This window comes from Stegostoma tigrinum, chromosome 32 (genome assembly GCF_030684315.1).
Source record: "Stegostoma tigrinum isolate sSteTig4 chromosome 32, sSteTig4.hap1, whole genome shotgun sequence".
NCBI lineage: Eukaryota > Metazoa > Chordata > Chondrichthyes > Orectolobiformes > Stegostomatidae > Stegostoma > Stegostoma tigrinum.
The window spans coordinates 8280054-8303891 of record NC_081385.1 but is presented as its reverse complement, the minus strand read 5'-3'; the positions used below and the strand labels follow the sequence as shown (position 1 = coordinate 8303891).

Here is a 23838-nt window from a genome sequence, read left to right as displayed (position 1 = left end):
ATCCACTTCACCAACACCGTCCACCCCAACCTTCAGTTCACCTGGGCCATCTCCAGCACATCCCTCACCTTCCTGGACCTCTCAGTCTCCATCTCAGGCAACCAGCTTGTAACTGATGTCCATTTCAAGCCCACCAACTCCCACAGCTACCTAGAATACACCTCCTCCCACCCACCCTCCTGCAAAAATTCCATCCCCTATTCCCAATTCCTCCGCCTCCGCCGCATCTGCTCCCAGGATGAGGCATTCCACTCCTGCACATCCCAGATGTCCATGTTCTTCAAGGATTTAACCTACACCTTGTTATCTTGTTTCTGTTTAGAGTATAGTTCCACCTGCAGCATTTATCTGCATAGCAGCCTCAGGGTTTTCTTGCTTCGAAAAGCTGGGTCAGGTGTTCAAACAACTTTTGTTAAGCACACACAGGTTAAGTGGCAGAAGTAAAGAACCTGAAATCCACTTCTAACTAAAATAAAAACTCTACATTTTAAACTCTTAGTGGAATCCACAATAGGATAATTATAACAATAGATACAACAACAGCAGAAATAGGAGAAGGTGTAGGCCATTTGGACCGTCAAGCCTGCTCCATCATTCAGTAAGATCATGACTGATCTCTTCGTGGACTCAGCTCCATTTACCTGACCGCTCACCATAACCCTTAATTCCTTTACTGTTCAAAAATCTATCTTTGCCTTAAAGACGTTAAATGAGGAAGCCTCAACTGCTTCACTGGGCAGGGAGTTCCACAGTTTCACAATCCTTTGGATGAAGAAAATCCTCCTTAACTCAGGCCTAAATCTGCTCTCCCTTATTTTGAGGCTGCGACCCCTAGTCCGAGTGTCACCTGTCAGAGGAAGCAACTTCGCTGCTCCTGTCTTATCTATTCCCTTCATAATTTTGTACGTTTCTATGAGACCCACTCTTATTCTTCTATATACCCAATAGCTTGGTGTATGGCACATCAAAATCGAGAGGCTGAATGAGCTTTGCCTCTACATAGGTGCTTCACTGTTTTTACATTATCAAATTAATGTTTATTCAATGGCAAAAGTGAATAGATACTTAAACACCACATACTTGAAAAGGAACATCTGCCATAGTTTTAGCCAAGTAGTAAGCCTTCAGGCTATACCAGTAGTTGAGGTGTTCTCTCAGAAAAACAGACATCTCCAGTGGAACTAATGTGAGAGAGAAAAACACGAAGTGAGATTTTTCTGTGTGTGTGTAATAAGTAACTAATAAAGATTAGTATTTGTTTATAGTTCTATTTTCTAGATCAATACTTAAGGAAAACATTGATAGGAAATAATTGTGGAGTCATTATGCCACTGAAGGAGGCCATTCTGCCCTCTGAGTCCATACTGTCTCCAGTCTGACTAGAGTCAGAAGGCACACAACCCTAGATCGTAGTCCAACAGGTTAATTTGAAGTCACAAGCTATCGTAACGCTGCTCCTTCTTCAAGTGAAGTTAAAAGTGTTTTTCAATGACTCCTTTTTTGCATACTCAATAAATACACATTTTCCAATGTACTGAGTTTAAATTTGAACTGTGCTAGGAGTGCTGTGTGGTCAGAACTACTGTTTTAAGTTCAGACTTTAAACAAGAACAGCTATTATCTTTATAAGATCGCTGCAAAGGGTACTACCGTACCATTTTGATGAAGGGCAGGAGTGTTCACACCTCTCCGCTAACCAATATTTCTCCCTCAATCAACACCAATGAACAAACCTGGTGAATAGCACATTACCGCTTATGGGATGCCACACTCTATCAGTCTTCTGGTGCTGTTCTACAGTAGTTACTGCAGTTTGCAAGTATTTAATTGGTTGTAAATTGCTCCTGCATGCCCTAAGTGTAAATATGCACAGTTGTTGAGTATGTCAATGTTAAGTTTGGAAGTGTATGTGTGTGATGTCTGTCTCTGTCTACAAAGGCTTGCACGTGTGAAATGATTAGGTTCCAATTCTACCCTTCGTCACCAGGTTATTTAGGGTTGAATGACGAGATTGTGAATGGTGCTGTAAAAATAAATGTTCTTTTCCCCTGATAATTTTAAGCAGTTCCACTCACAAGAAGAAAACAGTTTCAAAGACTGAAACACAGAATCCCTATAGAGTGGAAGCAGGCCATTTGGCCCAGCAAGTGCACGCCAACCCTCCGAAAAGCACCCTTCCCCCAGGCCTGTAACCCTACAGTTCCCATGGCTAATCTACCTAGCTTGCACACCTCCTGGACACTATGGGTAATTTATTATGGTCAATTCACCTAACCTGTACATCTTTGGATTGTGAACGAAACTGAAGCACCCACTGGAAACCCATGCAGACACGGAGAGAATGTGCAAACTCCACACAGACAGTCGCTCAACAGTGGAACCAAAACCAGGTTCCTGGCACAGTGAGACAGCAGTGCCAACCACTGAGCCACCGTGTTACCCTTGAAGGTTACAATCAAACAGGATTACAATAACATTTCTCCTTACAGGTCAAGACTGTCGGCATCAGAGCAGCAAACATGAGGAACAGCATGGAGAAGAAGAGGCATCCTGTGTTGTTGAATACTTTCTCTGCTTCATCACCGATGTTCAGGTACAGCAAACCAATGAGGACTCCAATGCAGATGTGAGACATGAATCGTAAATGGGTCAAAACCTACAGGAGACAAGACAATAGAGTCCATTGTGAGGCTCAAAGAGGCACATGGTCCAATACATCTCTCTTACACACACACACACACACACACACACACACACACACACAATAATACATTTCATTTTCCAATATTCTTCTAATCTTGCAGAACTTCTATCTCAGTACAGTTTCCTGACATCTTCCTTGAGCATGGAAGTTCAGCAAGTGAAAGTTGGACTGATTACAGAAGATGTGTGAAACACTCAATAAGTCTGGCAGCAGGTGTGGGAAGAGTAACTGAACTTCCATTTCAGGTTCATAACTTTCCACCAGAAACTGGGTCAAGCTGGTGATGAGTATTTATTGAAGAGAGAGTTAGTGTAAAGAAAGGTTCAGGAAAAGAAAAACTCTAGGGAAAAATCTGAGAATATGGGCTGGAAGAAGTATTTCAATTCTGAACAGTAATGAGTACATCCTCTATGGCATCATTGACCATTTCCTTTCTTAGCTGTCACACCTCCATTTCCTGCAGCACTGCATTTGCTTAGAAGTTGTGCAGCTCAAACATTTTTGCAGTTTTGATGAAAGATCATTGATACAAAATGTGACATCAGTTTCTATTTTAATCGAGCATTTACTGTTTTTTAAATCAGATTTTCAGCATTATTTTACCTCTGGTTGAAGGATTAGGTAGCATCCTGCCTCTGAGCCAAAGGTGTAAATCATACTTTGGGTCAATGAAGGTGCACTAACAATATGGTCAAATGGGTTGATGAGCAATGCCAGGGGTTATCAGTGAGAGTGGGAGAGATTCCTGATCAGCTGTGTGATGGAAAGGTTGGGGGCTCCATCCATAGCTCCAGACTACAACACGCATGTTGCCACGACAACCTGGACTCCCCAAGTGAACTGTAACACATCACTACCAATGAGGGCGACAGTGGACTGTGGGATTTCAATCTCAGTGAAAACACTGAGATTCTGCCTTTCTCGGAGAACGCCACAGTCAGATGCTGAAACTCTGTGTATTTCCAAATATAGGGAAGAGGGTCGGGACGGTAACAGCATCTTTTATCACATTCCCTCCCTGAACAAAAGAAAGCTGAAGTGAATTGTAAGCAACCCACCCCCTGCATATCGATCGATCCCCACCCTATTACTGAAATTAACTCGTCATTCTTAAAGTGAGCAACACATCCAGCTGACCTTACCATGTCTCGCAGTATGGAAATGAAGGTCCTTCTGAAGAGGATATAAAACTGAACAAAGGAGCTTATTGCAAAAGTGCAGCTCTCAATGGGACCTGCATCCTGTACAGACAAAGACAAAAAATCAGAAGGGCATGCAAATTTCTATATTTTTGCTTACATTCAGTTTTTGGCATTCAGTTTAATTTGTCATGTATGCAGCCTAGTGCAGGCAAGAGCTTTCCTAGGCCAGCAATGACTGCCCTTCAAAACATGTTGGCCTTTCCATGTTTCTACATCCTTATCAACACCTATGACATCTTCTCTCTACAGTGCAGTAGTGGGAGTGAGTGACACTGGTCAGGAGATAACGAGGTGTAGAGTTGGATGAACACAGCAGGCCAAGCAGCATCAGAGCAGCAGGAAAGCTGACGTTTCGGGCCTGGGCCCTTCTTCAGAAACGGGGGAGGGAAAGGGGATTCTGATTATAAATAGAGAGAGGGGGAGATGATGGAAGGTGGAGAGAGGAGCAGATAGGTGGACACAATGCTGTTTTTTTTGCATTAGGCACGAATTAGGAGCAGAAGTAAGCATTAACACCCTCTGAAATTCCATTAGATATAATTGTGCATGACCCTTGAGCTTGACCCCACTTTCTTGTCTGATTCCCAAATCTCTTGATTTCCTTGGGCCCCAAATCTAACAATCCCAACTCTCAAACAACTCAAAGACTGAACTTATAAAACCCGCTGGGGGTAAGGATTTCAAACATCCTCAGCCCTTTGTGTGAAGGCATTTCTCCTCATCTCAATCCAAAATGGCCACCCCTTTATCCTCAACCTGTGACTCCCAGTTCTAGGCTCTAGCAGTTAGGGGGATTACTTGTCCAAGCTACCCTGTCAAGCTCACTTAGAATCTGAGATGTTTCAGTGATATTGGTGCTCATTCTTCTATACTCTTTGCAATTCCTGAAGTATTAAACAGAGACCCTGTCTGTCCTCCTCAGTGGACATGAAAGATCTCACCGTAATATCTGGAAGACAACCAGGGGAATTCTCCACCAGTGGAGATCTGCCTGATGTCATCCAACACCACAAAATCAGATGATCTGGCCAGAGATGATTCTGCCATTTGTGGGAGCTTGTTGTACAGGTGAGGAGGTGAGAATAGGTGCTATGTATATTTATGTCATGGGACAAGGGTGTTTCTAGCTGGCTAGCATTTGTTGCCCCTTGAGAAGCTGGTGTTTCGCTGCGTTCTTTGAACTGCTGCAGTCCATGTGCAGTAGGTAGACCCACAATGTTGTTAGGGAGGGTTATCAGGATTCTGGCCCAGTGACAATGAAGGAACTGTAACATATGACCGTAAGATACAGCAGTAGAATTATGCCATTCGGCCCACTGAGTCTATTCCAACATTTGATGATGGATAATATAGCACTCAACACCATTCTCCTGCTTTCTGCCCATTACCCTTAGATTTCCAAGTCAGAATGGTGAATGGCTTGGAGGGAACCTGTAGTATTTAGGGTCATGTATTCATTTATTGAGTATTTTCTAAATACATTATCACAGAATATGGAACATTGCGATTTATTGTCACTGGAACCCATTGAAAACTTGACCCAGCTGAAGTCCACCTCTCTCTTGTTCCTTATGGTATCAAGAAATTCTTGATTCTCACTGGATTACCGTCAGGCTCTGGGATTTCCAGCTTGAAGGATCGCCCCCTTTGGATGGGTTCTTCTTTTCTGCCATGGTGCACATTCCATCTTGAACAGCCTTGAACAGCAGAGGGTTCAAATCTCCGTATTCCCCCGAGGCAACTTCAATAACTGTGCAAGCAAGTGAAAGGCATGGTCAGATTGAAAAGGACAACATTTAATGGTCAATAAAATACTGCAGCAGGTGAAGTGGGGAGTGGATTAATCCAGGTATATAGACTCTCACAAAATCCCCTGCAGTATAGAAAGAGGCCATTTGGCCTATTAAATCTGCACTGGCCCTTTGAAGACCATTCTACTCAGACCTACCACGGTTTTTACCATGGCCAATTCACCTAATCTGTACATCCTTAGACACTACAGGCAATTTAGCGTGGCCAATCTATCTAAAATGTACTAAACCTCCAGGAAGCTGCAGTACCCAGTGGAAACCCCACAAAACCAAGGGGATGGTGCAAATTCCACAAAGACAGTTGCCCGAGGGTGAAATCTAATACCGGACACTGGTACTGTGAGGCAGCAGGGCTAATCACTGAGCTGCCGCGTCACCCTAAGTCCTGTCCCCACAAAGACCAAGCCCAGAGAACACATGGAAGAGAAACTTTGCACCAGTGATTTGAACCCAGTACACACAGGAAAGGAGCACTTCTTGGTTCATTCACAAAATTTGAGTGCCCCTGGCTAGGCCAGCTGGCCACTCCCTCATTGCCTAGGGGGCAAGCACATTGCTGTGGCTTTGGGGTCACATTTGGGCCAGACCCGTAAGAACAGCAGTTTCCTTTCCGAAGGGGTATATCCATCCGGTTAACAAATTTGGGATATTCCCCATCCCCCCCAGTGGTTTCATGGTCACCACCAGATGACACTTAGGTCCAGAATTTTAATAACGTCAAATTCCACCATCTGCTATGTCAGGATTTGACATAAAAGGTGCCCAGAACCATTACCTGTGTCACCAGATTGCAACAATACTCCGAGGCCATCACCTCCCCATACAGGTATCGAGCAATAAGTTGCAAAGTTTTAATTGAGAGCTTTTACTTGTGCAGTTAGAGTTTGTAACATATACTAATTTTCTTTTATCTTTTGTTCTTCTTTCCACTCCATATGATTTATTCTATCTTTAGGTCAGCTACAAAATGGAGGAATCAAGGAGCAGAGGAAACTACTTGAAAGAAGTGCTAAGGTCCTTGGGGAGTGTTGCTGAACAAAAAGACCTTGGTGTGCAGGTTCACTGCTCCTTGAAAGTGGAGTCACATGTAGACAGGATAGTGAAGATGGTGTTTGGTACGCTTGCCTTTATTGGTCAGTGCACTGAGTACAGGAGTTGGGAGATCATGTCGCATCTGTACAGGGCGTTGATGAGGCCACCTTTGGAATACTGCACTCAATTCTGGTCTCCCTGCTATAGGAAAGATGTTGTGAAACTTGAAAGGGTTCAGAAATTTCAAGTATGTTGCTGGGGTTGGAGGGTTTGATCTACAGGGAGAGGCTGAATAGACTGGAGCTATTTTCTTTGGAGCATCAGAGGCTAAGGGGTGACCTTATGGACGTTTACAAACTCATGAAGCGCATGGATAGGATGAAGAGCCAAGGTCTTTTTCCTGGGCTGGAGACTCCAAAACTAGACAGCATAAGCTTCAGGTGAGAGGGGAAAGATTTAAAAGGGATCTAAGCGGCAACATTTTCACACAGAGTGTGGAATGAGCTGCCACAGGAAGTGTTGGAGACTGGTACAATTACCATTTTAAAAGGTATCTGGAGGGTAAATGAATAGGAAGGGTTTAGAGGGATATGAGCCAAATGGGACTTGATTTATACAGGATATCTGGTTGGCATGGCCAAATTGGACCAAAGGTCTATTTCCATGCTGTGCATCTCTATGACTCAAAGCATCAGCGACTGGGTGTGGAGATTTGTTAGAAAGCCTCCCCGTTTCCCCTCAGTCCTCCCAGTTTCCTGACGCTGTACTCTGGACAGCAATCTATAATACGGTTCCACTGGGAAGACGACTGATCCCTGCTGAGCTGGCTTCAGCAAAGATGGTCTTCACACACGAGTTTATACGTTGCCATCAGCAAATATTTACCAAATCTGGTCCAAAGTGAGGTGAAATTGACATGCACATTCACTCTCCAGTGAAAGTATAGGAATCCAACCAATTTGTTTCCTTCACAAGGTGCACAGACGCCAATGACAGGACCTGGACTGACGCTGAACCACACAGAGATGCAGTCAGCTCCACCGCCTCGCTGTCAATTCCTAGGCACACCTCTCTAATTAATCCCACTCTCCTGCTCTTTCCCATTAGCCCTATATTCTTCATATTCAACAGAGTATGTGTTCTAAACACACTAATAAAGCAGGGCCCTTTTCACTTACTGAAGTCAGCAGGGTTGTGATAGGTTGGACAATGCAAGCCCAGTCCTTTAAGGTATGGAATGAGGCAGGGGACTATTCCTTTGTAGATGCACTGCCCTTGACTCACAATGAACAACTGAAAGGAGAGAAAAGAGATTAGAATTAAAACACACACTGTTAAAGGTTTCTCCTTATTAAACTTGGCTATTTTGTAAAAAAAAACTCAAACTACTCAGATTCTTGCCCTTTTCTATCCCAACTGCTAACGACTGGATGTTATTTGTTTAAATAGATGACATAACATCATGTTTATAGGATGACTAGCTTGATGAAATTCATTTCTTACACTGTCGCACGGTTGCATTAACTCAAAGGAAATAGTCACACACCCACAAAGCTAACACATAACATCATCAGAAATAAGAGACAGTGCAGGCCATTCAGCCCCTCAGGGCTGCCCTGCCATTCCATCATATCATGACTGATCTGCCCCAATCTCAACTCCTCTTTCACGCCAGCTCTTCACAGCCTCAATTCCTTGATGTTTCAAAAATCTATTTACCTCCTTTTTGAGCGCTTTCAGTGATCGCGCCACCAGAACTCTTTTGCATAGAGAATTCTAGACAGTAAAGGAAAAGGTAACGTTGCCATGGCCCTACCAAACCATCGGGCTGCTCACTCATTGAAGAGAGATGTCTGGTGGTGTTTAACCCGAGCGTCACCACACCTCAGATGAGGGGAGAGGTTGAGAAGGAGAGTCTCATTGTACCTCAGCCAGTGCAGGATCTGAACCCATGCAGTTGGCATTGCTCTGCACTGCCATCCAGTTGTCCAGACACCTGACTATCCTGGCAGTATGTCTCTTTTTTTTTGAGCCCAGGAACCAAAACTGTACATTGTACTCCAGTTGCAATCTCATTAACACTATATATCGTTGTAACAAAATTTCCCGAATTTTGACTTCCAATACTCCAGCAATAAAGGTCAACATTTCATTGACCTTCCTAACCACTATAAGCACCTGCCTGCTAACTTTTTTATGTTTCATGCACCAGAACATGCAGATTCCATTGCGCTATACTTTTGAAGTCTCATTTAAATAATAGCTTGCCTTTTCATTCTTCTTACCAATGTGTGTGGCATCACACCTTCCTTCATTCAGCTCCATCTGCAAGTTCTTGCCCAGTCACTCAACCTCTCTCTATTCCCTGCAGATTCTTTATGTCCTCACTACAACATGCCCTTCAACCTATTCTTGTTTGTTGGACACATTACACTACCTCCTGTTCTCCCAAACATTAATATGGGCAGCTGATACTTGAGGTCCAACAACTGATCCTTGTGGCACTCCACTGTTTACATCTTTCCAACCTCATAATCCTGACTCTCTGCCTTCTAGGTGTTAACCAAGCTCGATCCATGCTAACAAATCACCCCAAACCATGAGTTCCTACCTTGTGCGATAATCATTGTATGACATCTTATAGAGTGCCTTTTGGAAATACAGATACTCTACATCTACCAGTTCCCTTTGTCAATTCTGCTTGTTAAATCCTCAAAGAACAAGCAAATTTGTGAAACTTGACTTGCCTTTCACAAAACCATGTTGACTCTGTTTGATGATGCTAAGCTTTTCTCAATGCCCAGCTATTTCATTCTTGAACAAGGCCATCCGATCTACTGGAACCCTCCTGGAATCCAGGGAGATCTGGAATATTTCAACTATTGTCTCCATGATCCCTGCAGTCACATTCTTTAAAAAGTTTGCATTCAGGGCATCAGGAGCTGGTGACTTGTCTGCCTTTAGTCTCATTAGTTCATCAAAGGCCGTCAAAAGATTGATTTAATTCTCTGATGCTGCTTGTTTTGATTATCCAGAGCTCGGTTTCCAACTGAGATAATAGCGGTAATTTGCCAGTCAACGTACTTGCTTAGCCCAGTTCATTCAACACATACACGTCTCAGTGAGGAGTGCTGTGGGTCATGTCCTAGCCTAAATCATGACATCAACAACTGGGCTGACATCCCACCACAGAACCACAAGGGTGCCACTCGGCTAGAGATGCATTCCTTCGCACGCAGCATGCAATTCACTTCTCATCTACTTCTCTAGATTAACTTTCAAAGATGCCATGTCAATGTTGGAAGACGATTGATAAGTTCTATTGGCCAATATCAAAAGCAGAGTACTGTTGTTTCATCCATCAAACGCCTGCCAATGTTTCCAACATTTTCAAACTCACTCCCCATTCTGCCACATTGTTGTGTTTCTCTCTAATTCCTAGCCAAAGAACATTGGTCTGAAAGCTATCAGGGGAAGACACCAAGTCCAGCACACCAAGAAATTCCTCTGCATCTCCATTTTCAATGAAGTTCCTCCTTATTCGCTAACTACGTTCCTTCGTTTGAAATTCCCCATAAGTGGAAACACCTTCTATCATCTACTATCTATTTTTGTAAAGAGGTTGGTTTAAAATGATAAAAAAAGCTTCTGCTGCTTCTACCAATTACCCTGAGTACACACTTACAGTACTGTGTACAGAACTGCTTTTATTACCCAAGGATGAATATACTTACTTTAAAAAGGCTGCAACTAACATTCATGAGATTCGTACCTGGGATGAGACAAACATCCTGAGGAGTGATTAACTGGAGGAATGAGGGGTAATCTTACTGAAACACATACCATTTGTAGAATTTCTACCCTGGAAGCAGCATCTAGAACCTTTGGACCATAGGATGATAAGCTGGCCTTGTAAGACTGGGACAGCAACGGCTTTCTTCACGAGGACATAGCAAAAGTCATGGTTTTAAAAATAAAGGATTGCTCATTTAATAAAGAGATGAGGAAACTATATTTTTCTGTCTGAGAATGGGTGGGGGGTGAGGAGCATGGTGTTTAGATTTCCCTTCTTCAAAAGGCAATGGAAGCAGAATCTTTAAGGCACAGGTAGATGGATTCTTGATGACCAAGGGGATGAAAGATTATCAGGGGATATAAGGGAATGTAGAGTTGAGGTTAAAATCAGATCGGCTATGATCTTGATGAATGGAGGAGCAAGCTCAAAATGGCCAAGTAGCCTACGCTTATCTATTAGTTTTACACAGAAACAGGAGGCCATTCAGTCCATCGATCTGCCCCGCTATTCAACGTGATCACGATTGATCAGAAACGTCAATGTTTTTTACCTGTTCAGTCTTCAATAACCCCACTGGTAATCAGAAATCCGCCAATCTCTCCATTAAACATACTGAAAAACCAAGCTTCCACAACCCTCAACACTGATTTAACACCGCATGATCTGCAATGCCACCATAGGACAGAAGGTGGCAGTAAACACAACAGTGCAGCTGAGCCGCTGGAATCCCTTTGTTGATTCTAAATGCGTTCTGCTTCGGAGATGGCACAGGCACAAACCCAAGGACCTGCCAACAGGACGCAGAAAAATTTGCAAAGATTGATCCTGCTGCACTTAAGCCGCACCTCCATCTCCTACCTACTAACCTCATCCCACCTCGACCTGTCGTTCTTCCCTGGACTGACCTATCCCCTCCCTACCTCTCCACCTATCTTCTTTTCTCTCCATCTTCGGTCCGCCTCCCCCTCTCTCCCTATTTATTCCAGTTCCCTCTCCCCCTCCCCCTCTCTGATGAAGGGTCTAGGCCCGAAACGTCAGCTTTTGTGCTCCTGAGATGCTGCTGGGCCTGCTGTGTTCATCCAGCCTCACATTTTATTATCTTGGATTCTCCAGCATCTGCAGTTCCCATTATCACTTTTCCTTCTGCTGCTTTTATTCTTTGGTCAGTTCTCAGTGCTGTCAACTCACCATTTCAGATCACAAAACCCAAACAGCAAACAAACTGTCTCGGTTATGACCATTTCCCCAGTCTGTAACTAACCAGTGAACATCCTGGTGCACTAACAGGTGGCTCTCCTCACTGTCGCCGAATACTGTTATCCGACCAGAACCTGCAAAACTGACACGACAACTTAAGGAACTAGTTCTGATAATCTTTATTAAAGTAGAAAATTCTGTGTTCAAACACTGATATTTTCTCATGATAAAAACCTACGCCAATCACGATGAACCCAAGCGGAGTTTAAACATCAAAGCTGTTAATCCATCCAAACGCAGAGCCACTGCTGCTTCGAGCTGACTGTCCAGCCACTGATTAGTGAGATAATTTACTTCACTCCTGTTGCTGCAGGTCATGGTCACTGCCAGTGTGGACTGCAAAGTAAACCAAGCCAGGACTGTGTAGTGGTGACAACGCTGAAGGAGCTTTACTCTATATCTAACCCCATGCTGTCCCTGTCCAGGGAGTTTTGCTTGGGGATGGTGCAGTGGTAGCTTTACTCTATATTTAACTCCATTCTGTCCCTGTACTGGGAGTATTTGATGGGGACAGTATCGAGGCAGCTTTATTCTGTATGTAACCCTGTGCTATACCTGTCCAGGGTGTGTTTATTGATAGAGAGATTGTACAGACAGCTTTATTTTCAGATTGGGGGAGCTTTACTTGTGGTTTGAAAGAATAGAGTCGGCTTTACTGTGGATCTAAAACTATCCCATCCCTATCCTGGGAGAGATTTCTTGGGTATCAGTTTAGAGGAAGCTTTAATTTTCATTTAAAAGAAGAGCTGAGTTAGTTTCACGTTCTATTTACTTTTAGTTTAAAGGAGTAGAGCAAGCTTTACTCTGTATCTGAGATGATGGGAACTGCAGATGCTGGAGAATCCAAGATAATAAAATGTGAGGCTGGATGAACACAGCACGCCAAGCAGCATCTCAGGAGCACAAAAGCTGACGTTTCGGGCCCAGACCCTTCATCAGAGAGGGGGATGGGGAGAGGGAACTGAAATAAATAGGGAGCGAGGGGGAGGCGGACCGAAGATGGAGAGTAAAGAAGATAGGTGGAGACAGTATAGGTGGGGAGGTAGGGAGGGGATAGGTCAGTCCACTCTCTCCGTGACTCCCTTGTTCACTCCACACTGCCCTCCAACCCCACCACGCCCGGCACCTTCCCCTGCAACCGCAGGAAATGCTACACTTGCCCCCACACCTCCTCCCTCACCCCTATCCCAGGCCCCAAGATGACATTCCACATTAAGCAGAGTTTCACCTGCACATCTGCCAATGTGGTATACTGCATCCACTGTACCCGGTGCGGCTTCCTCTACATTGGGGAAACCAAGCGGAGGCTTGGGGACCGCTTTGCAGAACACCTCCGCTCAGTTCGCAACAAACAACTGCACCTCCCAGTCGCAAACCATTTCCACTCCCCCTCCCATTCTTTAGATGACATGTCCATCATGGGCCTCCTGCACTGCCACAATGATGCCACCCGAAGGTTGCAGGAACAGCAACTCATATTCCGCCTGGGAACGCTGCAGCCATATGGTATCAATGTGGACTTCACCAGTTTCAAAATCACCCCTTCCCCTACTGCATCCCTAAACCAGCCCAGTTCGCCCCCTCCCCCCACTGCACCACACAACCAGCCCAGCTCTTCCACTCCACCCACTGCATCCCAAAACCTGTCCAACCTGTCTCCACCTCCCTAACCGGTTCTTCCTCTCACCCATCCCTTCCTCCCACCCCAAGCCGCACCCCCATCTACCTACTAACCTCATCCCACCTCCTTGACCTGTCCGTCTTCCCTGGACTGACCTATCCCCTCCCTACCTCCCCACCTATACTCTCTCCACCTATCTTCTTTACTCTCCATCTTCGGTCCGCCTCCCCCTCTCTCCCTATTTATTCCAGTTCCCTCTCCCCAACCCCCTCTCTGATGAAGGGTCTGGGCCCGAAACGTCAGCTTTTGTGCTCCTGAGATGCTGCTTGGCCTGCTGTGTTCATCCAGCCTCACATTTTATTATCTTTACTCTGTATCTATCCCTTGCTGCCTCTGTCCTTGGTATGTGTTTGATGGAATGATGTTGTTGGAACTTTACCTTCAATTTAAAAGAGTTGAGACAGCTTCACTTTCAATTTAAAACAGTAGAAGGAGCTTTACTCTGTATGGGACCCTGTGTTGTACCTGTGCTGGGAGTGTTTGACGGGAACACTAAATCCTGGAAGGAAAGGCAGTTCCAAATAATAATCTTCACCACCTTGCAGAACAGAAATCCTTCCTCCTTCTGCTTTTCAAATGGTGATGTCGTAAGAGATATCACCAGGTGGAAAAACACAAGAGATATTAGATTATCTTTGCAGAAGACCAATATCTGTCCAGGTCACTGTGTGGTAAGTGGCACATCACAATGGGAATAACAGCAAAAAATCTCACAATGAATCTACGACAGACCCAGATGAGAGGTGATTAAATCCCATGCCCACACCCCTCAACCCCTATCAGAGCTGGACAGCTTTGAAACCTTAGGAACAAATGTCCCTCCATCAATCATCAATCCCATCCCAAATCCTTCAGTAACCGTCCCAAATATATTACCTTAACAAAAGTTTGAGTGCATTTTTTTGCAGATTCTGTTTCTTTGATAGGGAAGTAAAAACGTGGCTAGCTTGTACAACAGCAGTTGCTGAGTTAGAAGGTTTTTCTTTTGCTCATTTTTGCACAGACGGGTGAACTTAGCTGTGAATGTTTGGGGATTGTTAACTCAGTGCCAGAATGAGGCACGATGCTGCATGGAGGAAGTTGCGGTTTCTTTATGTAGTGATAGACAAGAGGGTTTTGTGCCACAAAATGATATTTATACAGCCACCTTCTCACATTTCTTGGAGCCATCTCAAATCATGCCACAGGCAGTGAAACGCTCCAAGGTGGTGTTCGTGTTGATGAATGCAGCAACCAGTTTGCACACAGCAAGATCCCATAACAGAATGATGACACTGATGAAGTAATCCTATTGCATAGTGGTAGCATCCTTGTCTCTGAGCTAGGAGATCTGGGTTCAAGTTCACTCCGGCCCCGTTCCGGAGGTGTGCAATAACATTTCTGAACGGGTTGATAAGAAAACAGTGTGTTTAAAAGAAACAGATGGGAAGTTTTGGTGATGCTGCCTGAGGGATGAATGACAGCATTTCAAAAAATTCCATCGATCCTTTAAAATTCTGCAACCATTCGATCGTCCAAAAGGAGAGTTGGAGGAGGGTAAAAGCCTCTCTAAAGGGGAGAAATGTATCAGCCCCTTGAGTTTTTTTTGATTCATTTACAGGATGAGGGGAGAAATGTATCAGCCCCTTGAGTTTTTTTTGATTCATTTACAGGATGAGGGTATCACTGGCCAGGCCAATACTTTTTGCCCATCCCTAATTGCCCAGAAGGCAGTTTAAGAGTCAACCACAAATTGCTGTGGGTCTGGAGTCATAAGTAGGCCAGACCAGGTAAGGATGACAGTTTCCTTCCCTAAAGGACATTAGAGAACCAGATGGGTTTCTCCGACAATCGACAATGGGTTTACGGTCATTATCAGATTCATAATTACAGATTTTTAAAAAAATCAAATCCAAATTCCACCATCTGCCATAGTGGGATTTGAACCCAGGTCCGCAGGATCTCTGAACCAACAGGCAAGCAATAATACCACCTGGCCATCACCTCCCCATTATCTCTAAGTAAAATTAATGTAGCTCCACCGGCCTTCAAAGCACAGAGCTGAACCCTTTCAGATTGATTTGCAATTCATTCCCGATCACCATTTATTGATCATCCCTCAAGTGGCTGGATTCACAAAGTAGATATAAAAGCACACGGGCAGGTGTTGCAAGGTAAATTGTATGTGGACCTTCAGTGCAAGAAGACTGGCATTCATATGTAGGAATGTCTTACTGCAATAATGTAGGACCTTGGTGAGATTGCACTGAGAGTAATGTATGCAGTTTTGGTCTCCCTACCTAAGACAGGATATAATTGCCATTGAGGGAGTACAGCAGAGATTCACTAGCGCTATAATGGGGATGGTAGGACTGTTCAACAAAGAAGGATTGGTTTGACTGGGTTTGTATTCAGTAGAGTTTAGAAGCATGAGATGGGGTTTGATTAAAATGTGTAAAACCGTAATGGGGCAAGACAGACTAGATAAAGCGAGCATGTTTCCCCTGGTTGGGAAGTCTCAAAGGGTCAGAATCTTGGGCAGAAATGAGATGAGGAAAGATTTCTTCACTCAAAGGATAGCAAACCTGTGGAATTTTCTACCACAGGGCCTGGGGAGGCCAAATCACTGAATGCGTTCAGGGAAACTGACAAATTTTTAGATAACCATGGCATCAAGGAGTGTGAGAGAGTGGGAATGTGGTATTGGGTCAGCTGTGCTCGTGGCCGAGCAGTGTCAAAGGGTAGAACAGACTACTTCTGCTCCTCGTGCCTAAGTCCCTAAATGATTGGCCTGCTCATCTCAACTTTGTGTCTTTTCAGGGTGTGATTGTCACTAGCAAAGATTGGCTATCCTATAATTAGCCATTGGGAACGTTCCTCCGAAAAACATTCCATTCCGAGTGTTGGGTCCATTTAGAGGGCAGTTAGGAGATAACCTCACTGGTGTGGGACCAGAGTTACATGCTGATCAGAACAAATAAGAATGACAAATAAGACTTCCTTCACTATTCGTGAACAAGTCAATTTGTTCAAAAATTCGACAGCATTGCATTTCATTATCTCATGTTTGGGTTTATTGTGGAATCTTTTTACTAATTCCACCCGCTAGTTTACAGATTTTCAAAACTGAATTTGAATTGCGAATTGTGCAACACTTTCAAAAACTCTGCCTTACAACACAGCCGTTACACAATCACATTCTTCTCTAAAATTAAAGAATTAATTTTATTCATAATGTTGCTGAACAAAGGCTTCTGCTGACATACCTACACCCCAATGTAACACTGAAGCTTAACAGAGTGTGCCAGGTCTAAACATTGCTCTCTGTGAAAACATATCATAATAAGCAGCCAGGGAGGGAACCCAATATTGGTCTCAAACTGGATTCAAGGGGGCATCTGAGGTGGGGTGCACAAAACCACCAAGATTTCTGCCCATCATCTTGTGACTCCTGCCACCAAGTGCACACGTGCAGGCAACAAATGAGGACAGGCCGTGATGCCTTACATTGCTGAATTTCCAATCACCATTTATCACTGAGGTTGAAACAGGAGAAACTGACAGTAGAAAGTGCATCCCAACGTGTGCCAGCACTTCGTTCAAGTGAAAAAAAAAGTTCTCAATCAATGAAGCATACATCACTTAATGCAGGATGCTGTTTGCCATTAAACTTTACAAAATAAAACCTTAGCTAGCATGGACAAGATTAATCTAATTGAGCCCACAATACTGTCAAACTGAGATAAGTATCAAAATCCTGCTGTTGTAAATTATAAATATTTCTACATATACACAACTGTGAAATACATGCAAAGTCACTTTGTCAGCAAGGTGCAGAAGGGGCTTGTTTTATCTTTGATTAAGAGTCTGGAGCTCTTTTTACTGGAAAAGAGAATGTGGAGGCATGAGACGGTAATGCTGTTTAAGGATGTGAAAAGCCTTGAAAGGATGGTCCATGTTTCCACTTGCAGCTGGGACCAGAGCGAAGACCTGTATGTTTAATACACAGATCAATAAATCCATTAAGGAATTCAAGACAAGCTTTGTCACCACCGGCTGGCTCTGGAATGTGGAACTTGTTAGCACAGGGGGTGGTCAATGCAAGTAGCACAGATCTATTTAAGGAGATGCGGGATAAATACAGAAGAGAGAGAGCAGTGGAGGGTTGTGCCAAAGTGAGTGAGATAAAAAAAATGGGTGGGAGGAGGTCTGTGTGTACTACACACACTAGCATAGATTGTAAAGTGTGGAGCTGGATGAACACAGCAGGCCAAGCAGCATCTTAGGAGCACAAAAGCTTAAGACACTGCTGGGCCTGTTGTGTTCATCCAGCTCCACACTTTGTTATCTCGGATTCTCCAGCATCTGCAGTTCCCATTATCTCCGATACACTAGCGTAGACTGATGGGTTGAATGGCCTTTGCAACATGGGGACTCACAGATGGAATTCTAGGAGATGAGCCAGCCATAGATGAGTTAATACTAAAGGTTGAGTCAGCCAGGAGATGAAAGGGCAGCACGGTGGCTCAGTGCTTAGCACTGTAGCCTCACAGCACCAGGGACCCAGGTTCGATTCTAGCCTCGGGTGACTGTCTGTGCGGAGTTTGCACATTCTCCCTGTGTCTGCGTGGGTGCACTCCGGTTTCCTCCCAGTCTACAGATGTGCAGGGTAGGTGGATCAGCCATGGTAAACTGTCCATAGTGTTCAGGGGTGTGTGGGTTATAGGGGGATGGGTCTGGGTGAGATGCTCCAAGGGGCGGTGTGGGCTTGTTGGGCTGAAGGGCCTGTTTCCACACTGTAGGGTATCTATTCTATTCTAAATTATCCCCAGGAGGTGAGACTTGCCTCCAAAAGCTGTGGTAGGAGAGCTGCTACAGTTTTGCCAACTGAAGCAGAAAGCTCGTTGGAAATCTACGGAGCTGACAGCAGCCTTTCCTCAAAGTAAGGTCAGGCCAATAGGCACGTCAGCGATTGGTTTCAACACAGGTCTGCTTCCAATACAATGGCAGTGAGGTTAAATTGAATTTTATGGTGAATCTGACAGCTCAGCATCAGACTGATTGGGGTGGCCAGAAATGAGACACAGGAAGATTCCAGTCCCTGAACAGAAACATGATGTCGGTGCAGCAGGCTCCCAAGCCAGGACTCCTCTGCTCCGTCTGTTTCCTTTCTTCTTTTTCCTCTTTTCTTGTTTTTAAAAATCTTTTTTCTTTCCTTTCTTCGGACAGCTTCGGTGGTGGAGAGTTGAGACAGGGCAGAGTCGAGGGACTCCCGGCCTCGAGGTGAAACCCACCATGGACTCGCTGCCTTAGAAGGACTATAATGCTTAATGTTTACCTTTATTTTTCTGATTTATATCAAAGATTTTGTACCCAGGTCTTTGTAACTAAGATGGTATCAGAAATGTCAACTTTGTAAACTTTTCACAGTGCTCACGTATCCCCGGCACTTGTGTCCACGTGACAATAAATCTAATTTATTCTAACAAGGACTTTAAAAGGTTGTTAATTAGAGGCTTTCCCTGTTCCCTCCTGCCTGACCATCCTTCACAAATTCAAAACAGCCCCTGAGGAGTTAGGGTTTCAAAATGATCCGTGAAGCCATGATTTTTAAATCTTACCCACACTGAGTCCCAAAACCATGTAAACCCAGGCCTGTTTCCGTGTTCAACACCATCTGGGAGCAAGCTGTACACTCAATGGGCACTACTCCCTAATGTTCACTCCCTCCACCTACAGCTGCAGCTGTGGGGACCACTGACAAGACAGACTGCATTAACTCACCAAGTTCCCTCTGACAGCACCTTCCAAACTGCTGAACTCCACCACCCAGGAGAACAAAGGCGGCAGATACGTTATCAACTAAAGCTCTGGGTCCAAACCTCACATCAGTCTGACTTGGAATCGTATTGGTGTTTCCTTCAGTGTTGCTTGGTCAAAATCCTGGAACTTCCTCCTCCATGGCACTGAGGGCCTACCTACACCTAACAAAACTGCAGTGGTTCAAGAAGGCAGCTCCCCACCACCTACAGCAATGTGATTGACTCTGAACTGCCCTCTAGGCAATTAGGGTTGGACAATAAATGCTGCCTAGCCAGCAACGCCATCCTCCTGTTAATGAATAAAGGGCAACAAAACCATTGATGTGATCAGCCATGACTTTATCTTATCAGAGCAGGTTTGCGGGGCTGAATTGCACACTTCTGTTTCTAGTTTTATTAGTTTCTTAAGACAACTGAAGTAGGGCAATATGTCAACGATTCACAGATTCCATAAACAAATCAAAGGAAACTAAGTTTACACATGATTACAACCAGGAAGCATTAAGACGGCAGAGAGAATGAGGGAGGGGATCATCACTTTATTCTCAGGGGGTCTTGTCAGGATCACACCACACCCATTAACCGAAACAATGATAGTGTAATGATTCATGGTGTTATTTCAGACAAGGCAACCCACTCAACACGCTTCCCTGAAAGCATCAGTTTCCACTCCACCAATAAAGAATTGGAAAGAGACTGTACCTTATCAAACATCTCGAAGAGTTTAGCGCTGGGTTGATGGATGGTGCAGATGATGGTCCTCCCACCTTGAGCAAGTGACTTCATCAGCGATACCACCTGGAAACAGGAAGCGCTATCTAACCCACTAAGGTCAAAGGAGGGAGAGAGAGAGAGAGAGAGAGAGAGCGAGGGAGACATATATCAGAAATACAGTTACATTGACTTGGCATCACAGTAAAGGCCAGCAGGTATTTCTTTGCCTCATGCTGTCAGTGCACAGCCCTTAGACAAGGCCTATCACTGAGTGTCCACTCACGAGTTGCCTGATGAAGGTGCTATCCCTCACTATTTCCTTTGCCTCGCTTGCTCCCAGGTGGGACTTCCCTTCCTCTTTTGGTCAGTCAGCTTCAGTTTGCATTCTCCCCCAATCACACAAATCACTCTGCAGTCTCTGATTCACCTCCTCCATACTGCCCATCCCGAACTGTCCTTGAGAAGGTGGTGGTGAGCTGCCTTCTTGGAACCACAGTAGTCCATGGGGACCCCCACAGTGCCCTCAGAGAGGGAATTCCAGAATTTTAACCCAGTGACAGTAAAGGAACAGCTGTAGATTTCCAAGTAAGGATGATGAGTGGTTTGGAAAGGGCCTTGCAGGCATTCCTGTGTATCTGCTATCCTTGTCCTTCCAGGTGGTAGAGGTTGCCATTTTGGACAGTGACGTCTAAGGGACTTTGGGAGTTGGTCAATTTATCTGGGAGCTGGAGAAAATCCATGGTGCTGGGGATGGGGCATTAGGAAAGGTCGGGCCTCTATACCCTCAGACCCAGCCTTAACTCACCATCCCTCCATGGGTGTGCCCCTCACTTTAGTGCCTGCGTGGATCTTGCCTCTGTCCCAACTCCTTAAACCATCATCCCTTGACAACAAAGCATGAAATCAGAACTGCTTCTGAGCTGGTGTAAATACTTATCAATACCGCCTCTCTCCTCTCACACCATATGCATCTGGTTTTCCTCTTCAATTGGTAGGAGAACTATCCTGATGAAAAGGTATCTTCTTTTTCATCCAGCAATGCTCAAGATCTGTCTAACCAATTGACTTAATTTACAAAAATCTGGCGTTTGTAATGGGATCAGGCTCACGCAAGCCCGGGAGCATGAACCTGCACAAATTTGCTGCAGATTGCCACTTTTGAATTTTTTTTTGTTTTCAGGTACAGGTTGGTGAGCTCTCGAACGGGAAATTCACTCAATGTTTCTCATGTAATCATTCTTCCAAAGCCCGTCTTTTCATTTTGACCATGGTTTTGATCGTGCTGATGGTATTAAGTTTTGTCCTGTTCCCCCCCCACCGCCGCCGGCATTTTCCCTTTGTAAAGCTCTCCTGAGATTCTCCTCCATTTGAGCTCAGCAGCACAATGACTGTTCTTGTTGTTATCCAAAGCGTTTTTGTTGAAAATTGCCAGAGCAACAAAAAAGTGGAAAGAGACAGATTGGCCTGCAGGGATAAACGCTGACGACTCATTCACAATTTTGTTCTGGGACTGAGTCTTCCACACTGTGCCTAACAGAGGACAGTGATATGGGAAACACCTTCAGTACAACATTCCTTGCTGGAATCTCTCTGCAATCTCATCCCCTTCTGCACTCTGGAAAATCTGCAGTACGGCAATCTGGGATAACTCCACTTCTGGCTTTTTGTACATCCTCGTTTTATTGATGGGCAACCCTGACATTGACAAGCCCTTAAGTTCTGTAATTTGCTGCCGAAATCTCTATTCTCCTTTATGACACTCCTTGAAACCTACTTCTTTGAGGAGGCTTTTGATGTCAGCCACCCTAAAGTATCCTTCAGAGGCTCGACATCAAATTTTGTTGATAGATGTCAGCTAAGCCATCTCAGGAGATTTTGCAGTGTTAAAGGCGGGATAATAATGCACATTGTTGTTAACCGGCTCGGAATGCCTGTGACGAACCAATACTGCTGCTGTGTGACACTGCGCTACTTCCCTATTGGAACAGTTAATATCATCTCCCATACGTATTGCGTTACCATGGCTGCACAATAAATCAAATGGCACAGGAACTACTTTCAGACGTGGCGCTGTGCACCATCTGACGTATGATTGACACTTCCTCGGCCTTACAGCTTCCAGGGGTAATGTAGGGAGAAACATGGAACAGGCAACGAGCTGTAAACAAAGAGTGAAATCCCAAAGCAGTTCAAAAATGGGCAGGTTAGGTGGATTGGCATTGGGAAACGTGGCATTGTGGGAAGGGGTGGGGGTGATGGTTCTGGCTGGGATGCTCTTCGGAAGATTGATGTGGAGTCAACAGGTCGAAGAGCACACTGAAGGGATTTTACGACTCTATAAAATGACTGGCTCAGGTAGCCCATCCCTAAATGAGGTCATTGGGATAGAGATAAAAACAAAGTGCAGATGCTGGAATCCAAGGCAGACAAACAGGAGGCTGGAAGAACACAGCAAACTAGATAGCGTTTGGACAAAAGGAGCAATCAGTGTTTCAGGTATTGCCCTTCTTCAGGATGTACGCTCCCTCTTACCTGGTCGGCTCGTCAAAGAACATGACAGGGGGATTGTTGACAAGCTCCAGCGCAATGGCCAGTCGCTTGCGCTGTCCACCAGACAGAGAGAGAGTCCGCGTGTCCGAGCAGTCAAGGAGACCCAGTGCTGTCAGGATTTCATTTACCTTGAAACAGGGCGCAAAATGTTAGAGGCAGGCAGCAACGGTGACGAGATCATACAAAACAGGCCATTCGGCCCATCAGAACCGTGCTAATTAGCCCCACTCCCAATAAATGCCATGTTCTTTCTCCTGAGCCTCACTGACTCAGATTTATTGCCACTTTTTTTGTAAGCTCACTGTAAACAACTCCAAGCTCATTCTTCTCCTGCTATTGCATTCACAATTAAAAGATTGCGTGTGGGCACAAGAGTGAGAGTATATCCCATGTCCATCTTAAGTAACAGGTGAGATCTTTGGGGGTGACCTGAGTTGTGCACAGAACTCCTCAACATAGTGAAACCTGTTTTGTTGATACACAATTTGAGCCTTTGCCTGGGTGTGAAGTGCATCTCAGAATCTCCCAATCTGACATCAGAACAGACACCTCCCAATATGGTCAGTAAAAGTTGCCTGGCTCCAAGGAAAATTGGGAGATTTCCTAATTATCCTCCTTAGTGATTCTGTAAGTGCTACGTTATTGATGTTGCGCTTTACTCTGTAAGTACGCCAAAGCTTTTGCTGTTAAAATTCGTATTCAAACCCCTCCAAGAACTGACCTCTCCTAATCTCTGTAAACTCCTCCAGCAAACTCTGATGCCCTTCCGAGACCTTTGACTCTCACTCACCCTCTATCCATCCCCTGAAACTCCCTTCCAAAATGCTATCATCACTTTCTTGTATTCAAACTACCGCTCAAAACTACCACTTCGGCCGAGTTTTTGTTCACCAGCCCACTGCCACACAAGAGCCAGGAGCAGGAGTAGGCCATCTGGCCCTTCGAGCCTGCTCTGCCTTTCAATAAGATCATGGCTGACTTTTTCGTGGACTCGGTTCCAATTACCCACCCTCTCACCATAACCCTTTATTCCTTTACTGTTCAAAAATCTATCTACCTTTACCTTAAAAACATTGAATGAGGCAGCCTCAATACTTGACTGGGCAGGGAATTCCACTGATTCACACCCCTTTGGGTGAAGAAGTTTCTCTTTAACTCAGTCCTAAATCTGCTCACCTTTATTTTGAGGCTACACCCCCTTGTACTAGTTTCCACCCATAAGTGGGAACAACCTCTCTGCTTCTGTTTTATCTGTTCCTTTCGTAATTTTGTATATTCTCTAAGATTCCC

General features: G+C 44.7%; 1 protein-coding gene across 3 annotated transcripts in view; it reads right to left on the bottom strand.

The window, feature by feature from the left end:
- The window catches only part of abcg4a (ATP-binding cassette, sub-family G (WHITE), member 4a), a 150464-nt gene that overhangs the window by 14374 nt on the left and 112252 nt on the right, over window positions 1–23838 (bottom strand). For all 3 annotated transcript variants that reach the window (XM_048562133.2, XM_048562134.2, XM_048562135.2), the window contains 7 exons: window positions 22531–22676; window positions 19987–20110; window positions 7928–8042; window positions 5514–5656; window positions 3847–3945; window positions 2488–2656; window positions 1081–1181 (listed from right to left, as the gene is read on the bottom strand). In XM_048562133.2, coding sequence (XP_048418090.1) covers window positions 1081–1181; window positions 2488–2656; window positions 3847–3945; window positions 5514–5656; window positions 7928–8042; window positions 19987–20110; window positions 22531–22676 — 897 coding nt within the window. The remainder of the gene's footprint in view (window positions 1–1080; window positions 1182–2487; window positions 2657–3846; window positions 3946–5513; window positions 5657–7927; window positions 8043–19986; window positions 20111–22530; window positions 22677–23838) is intronic.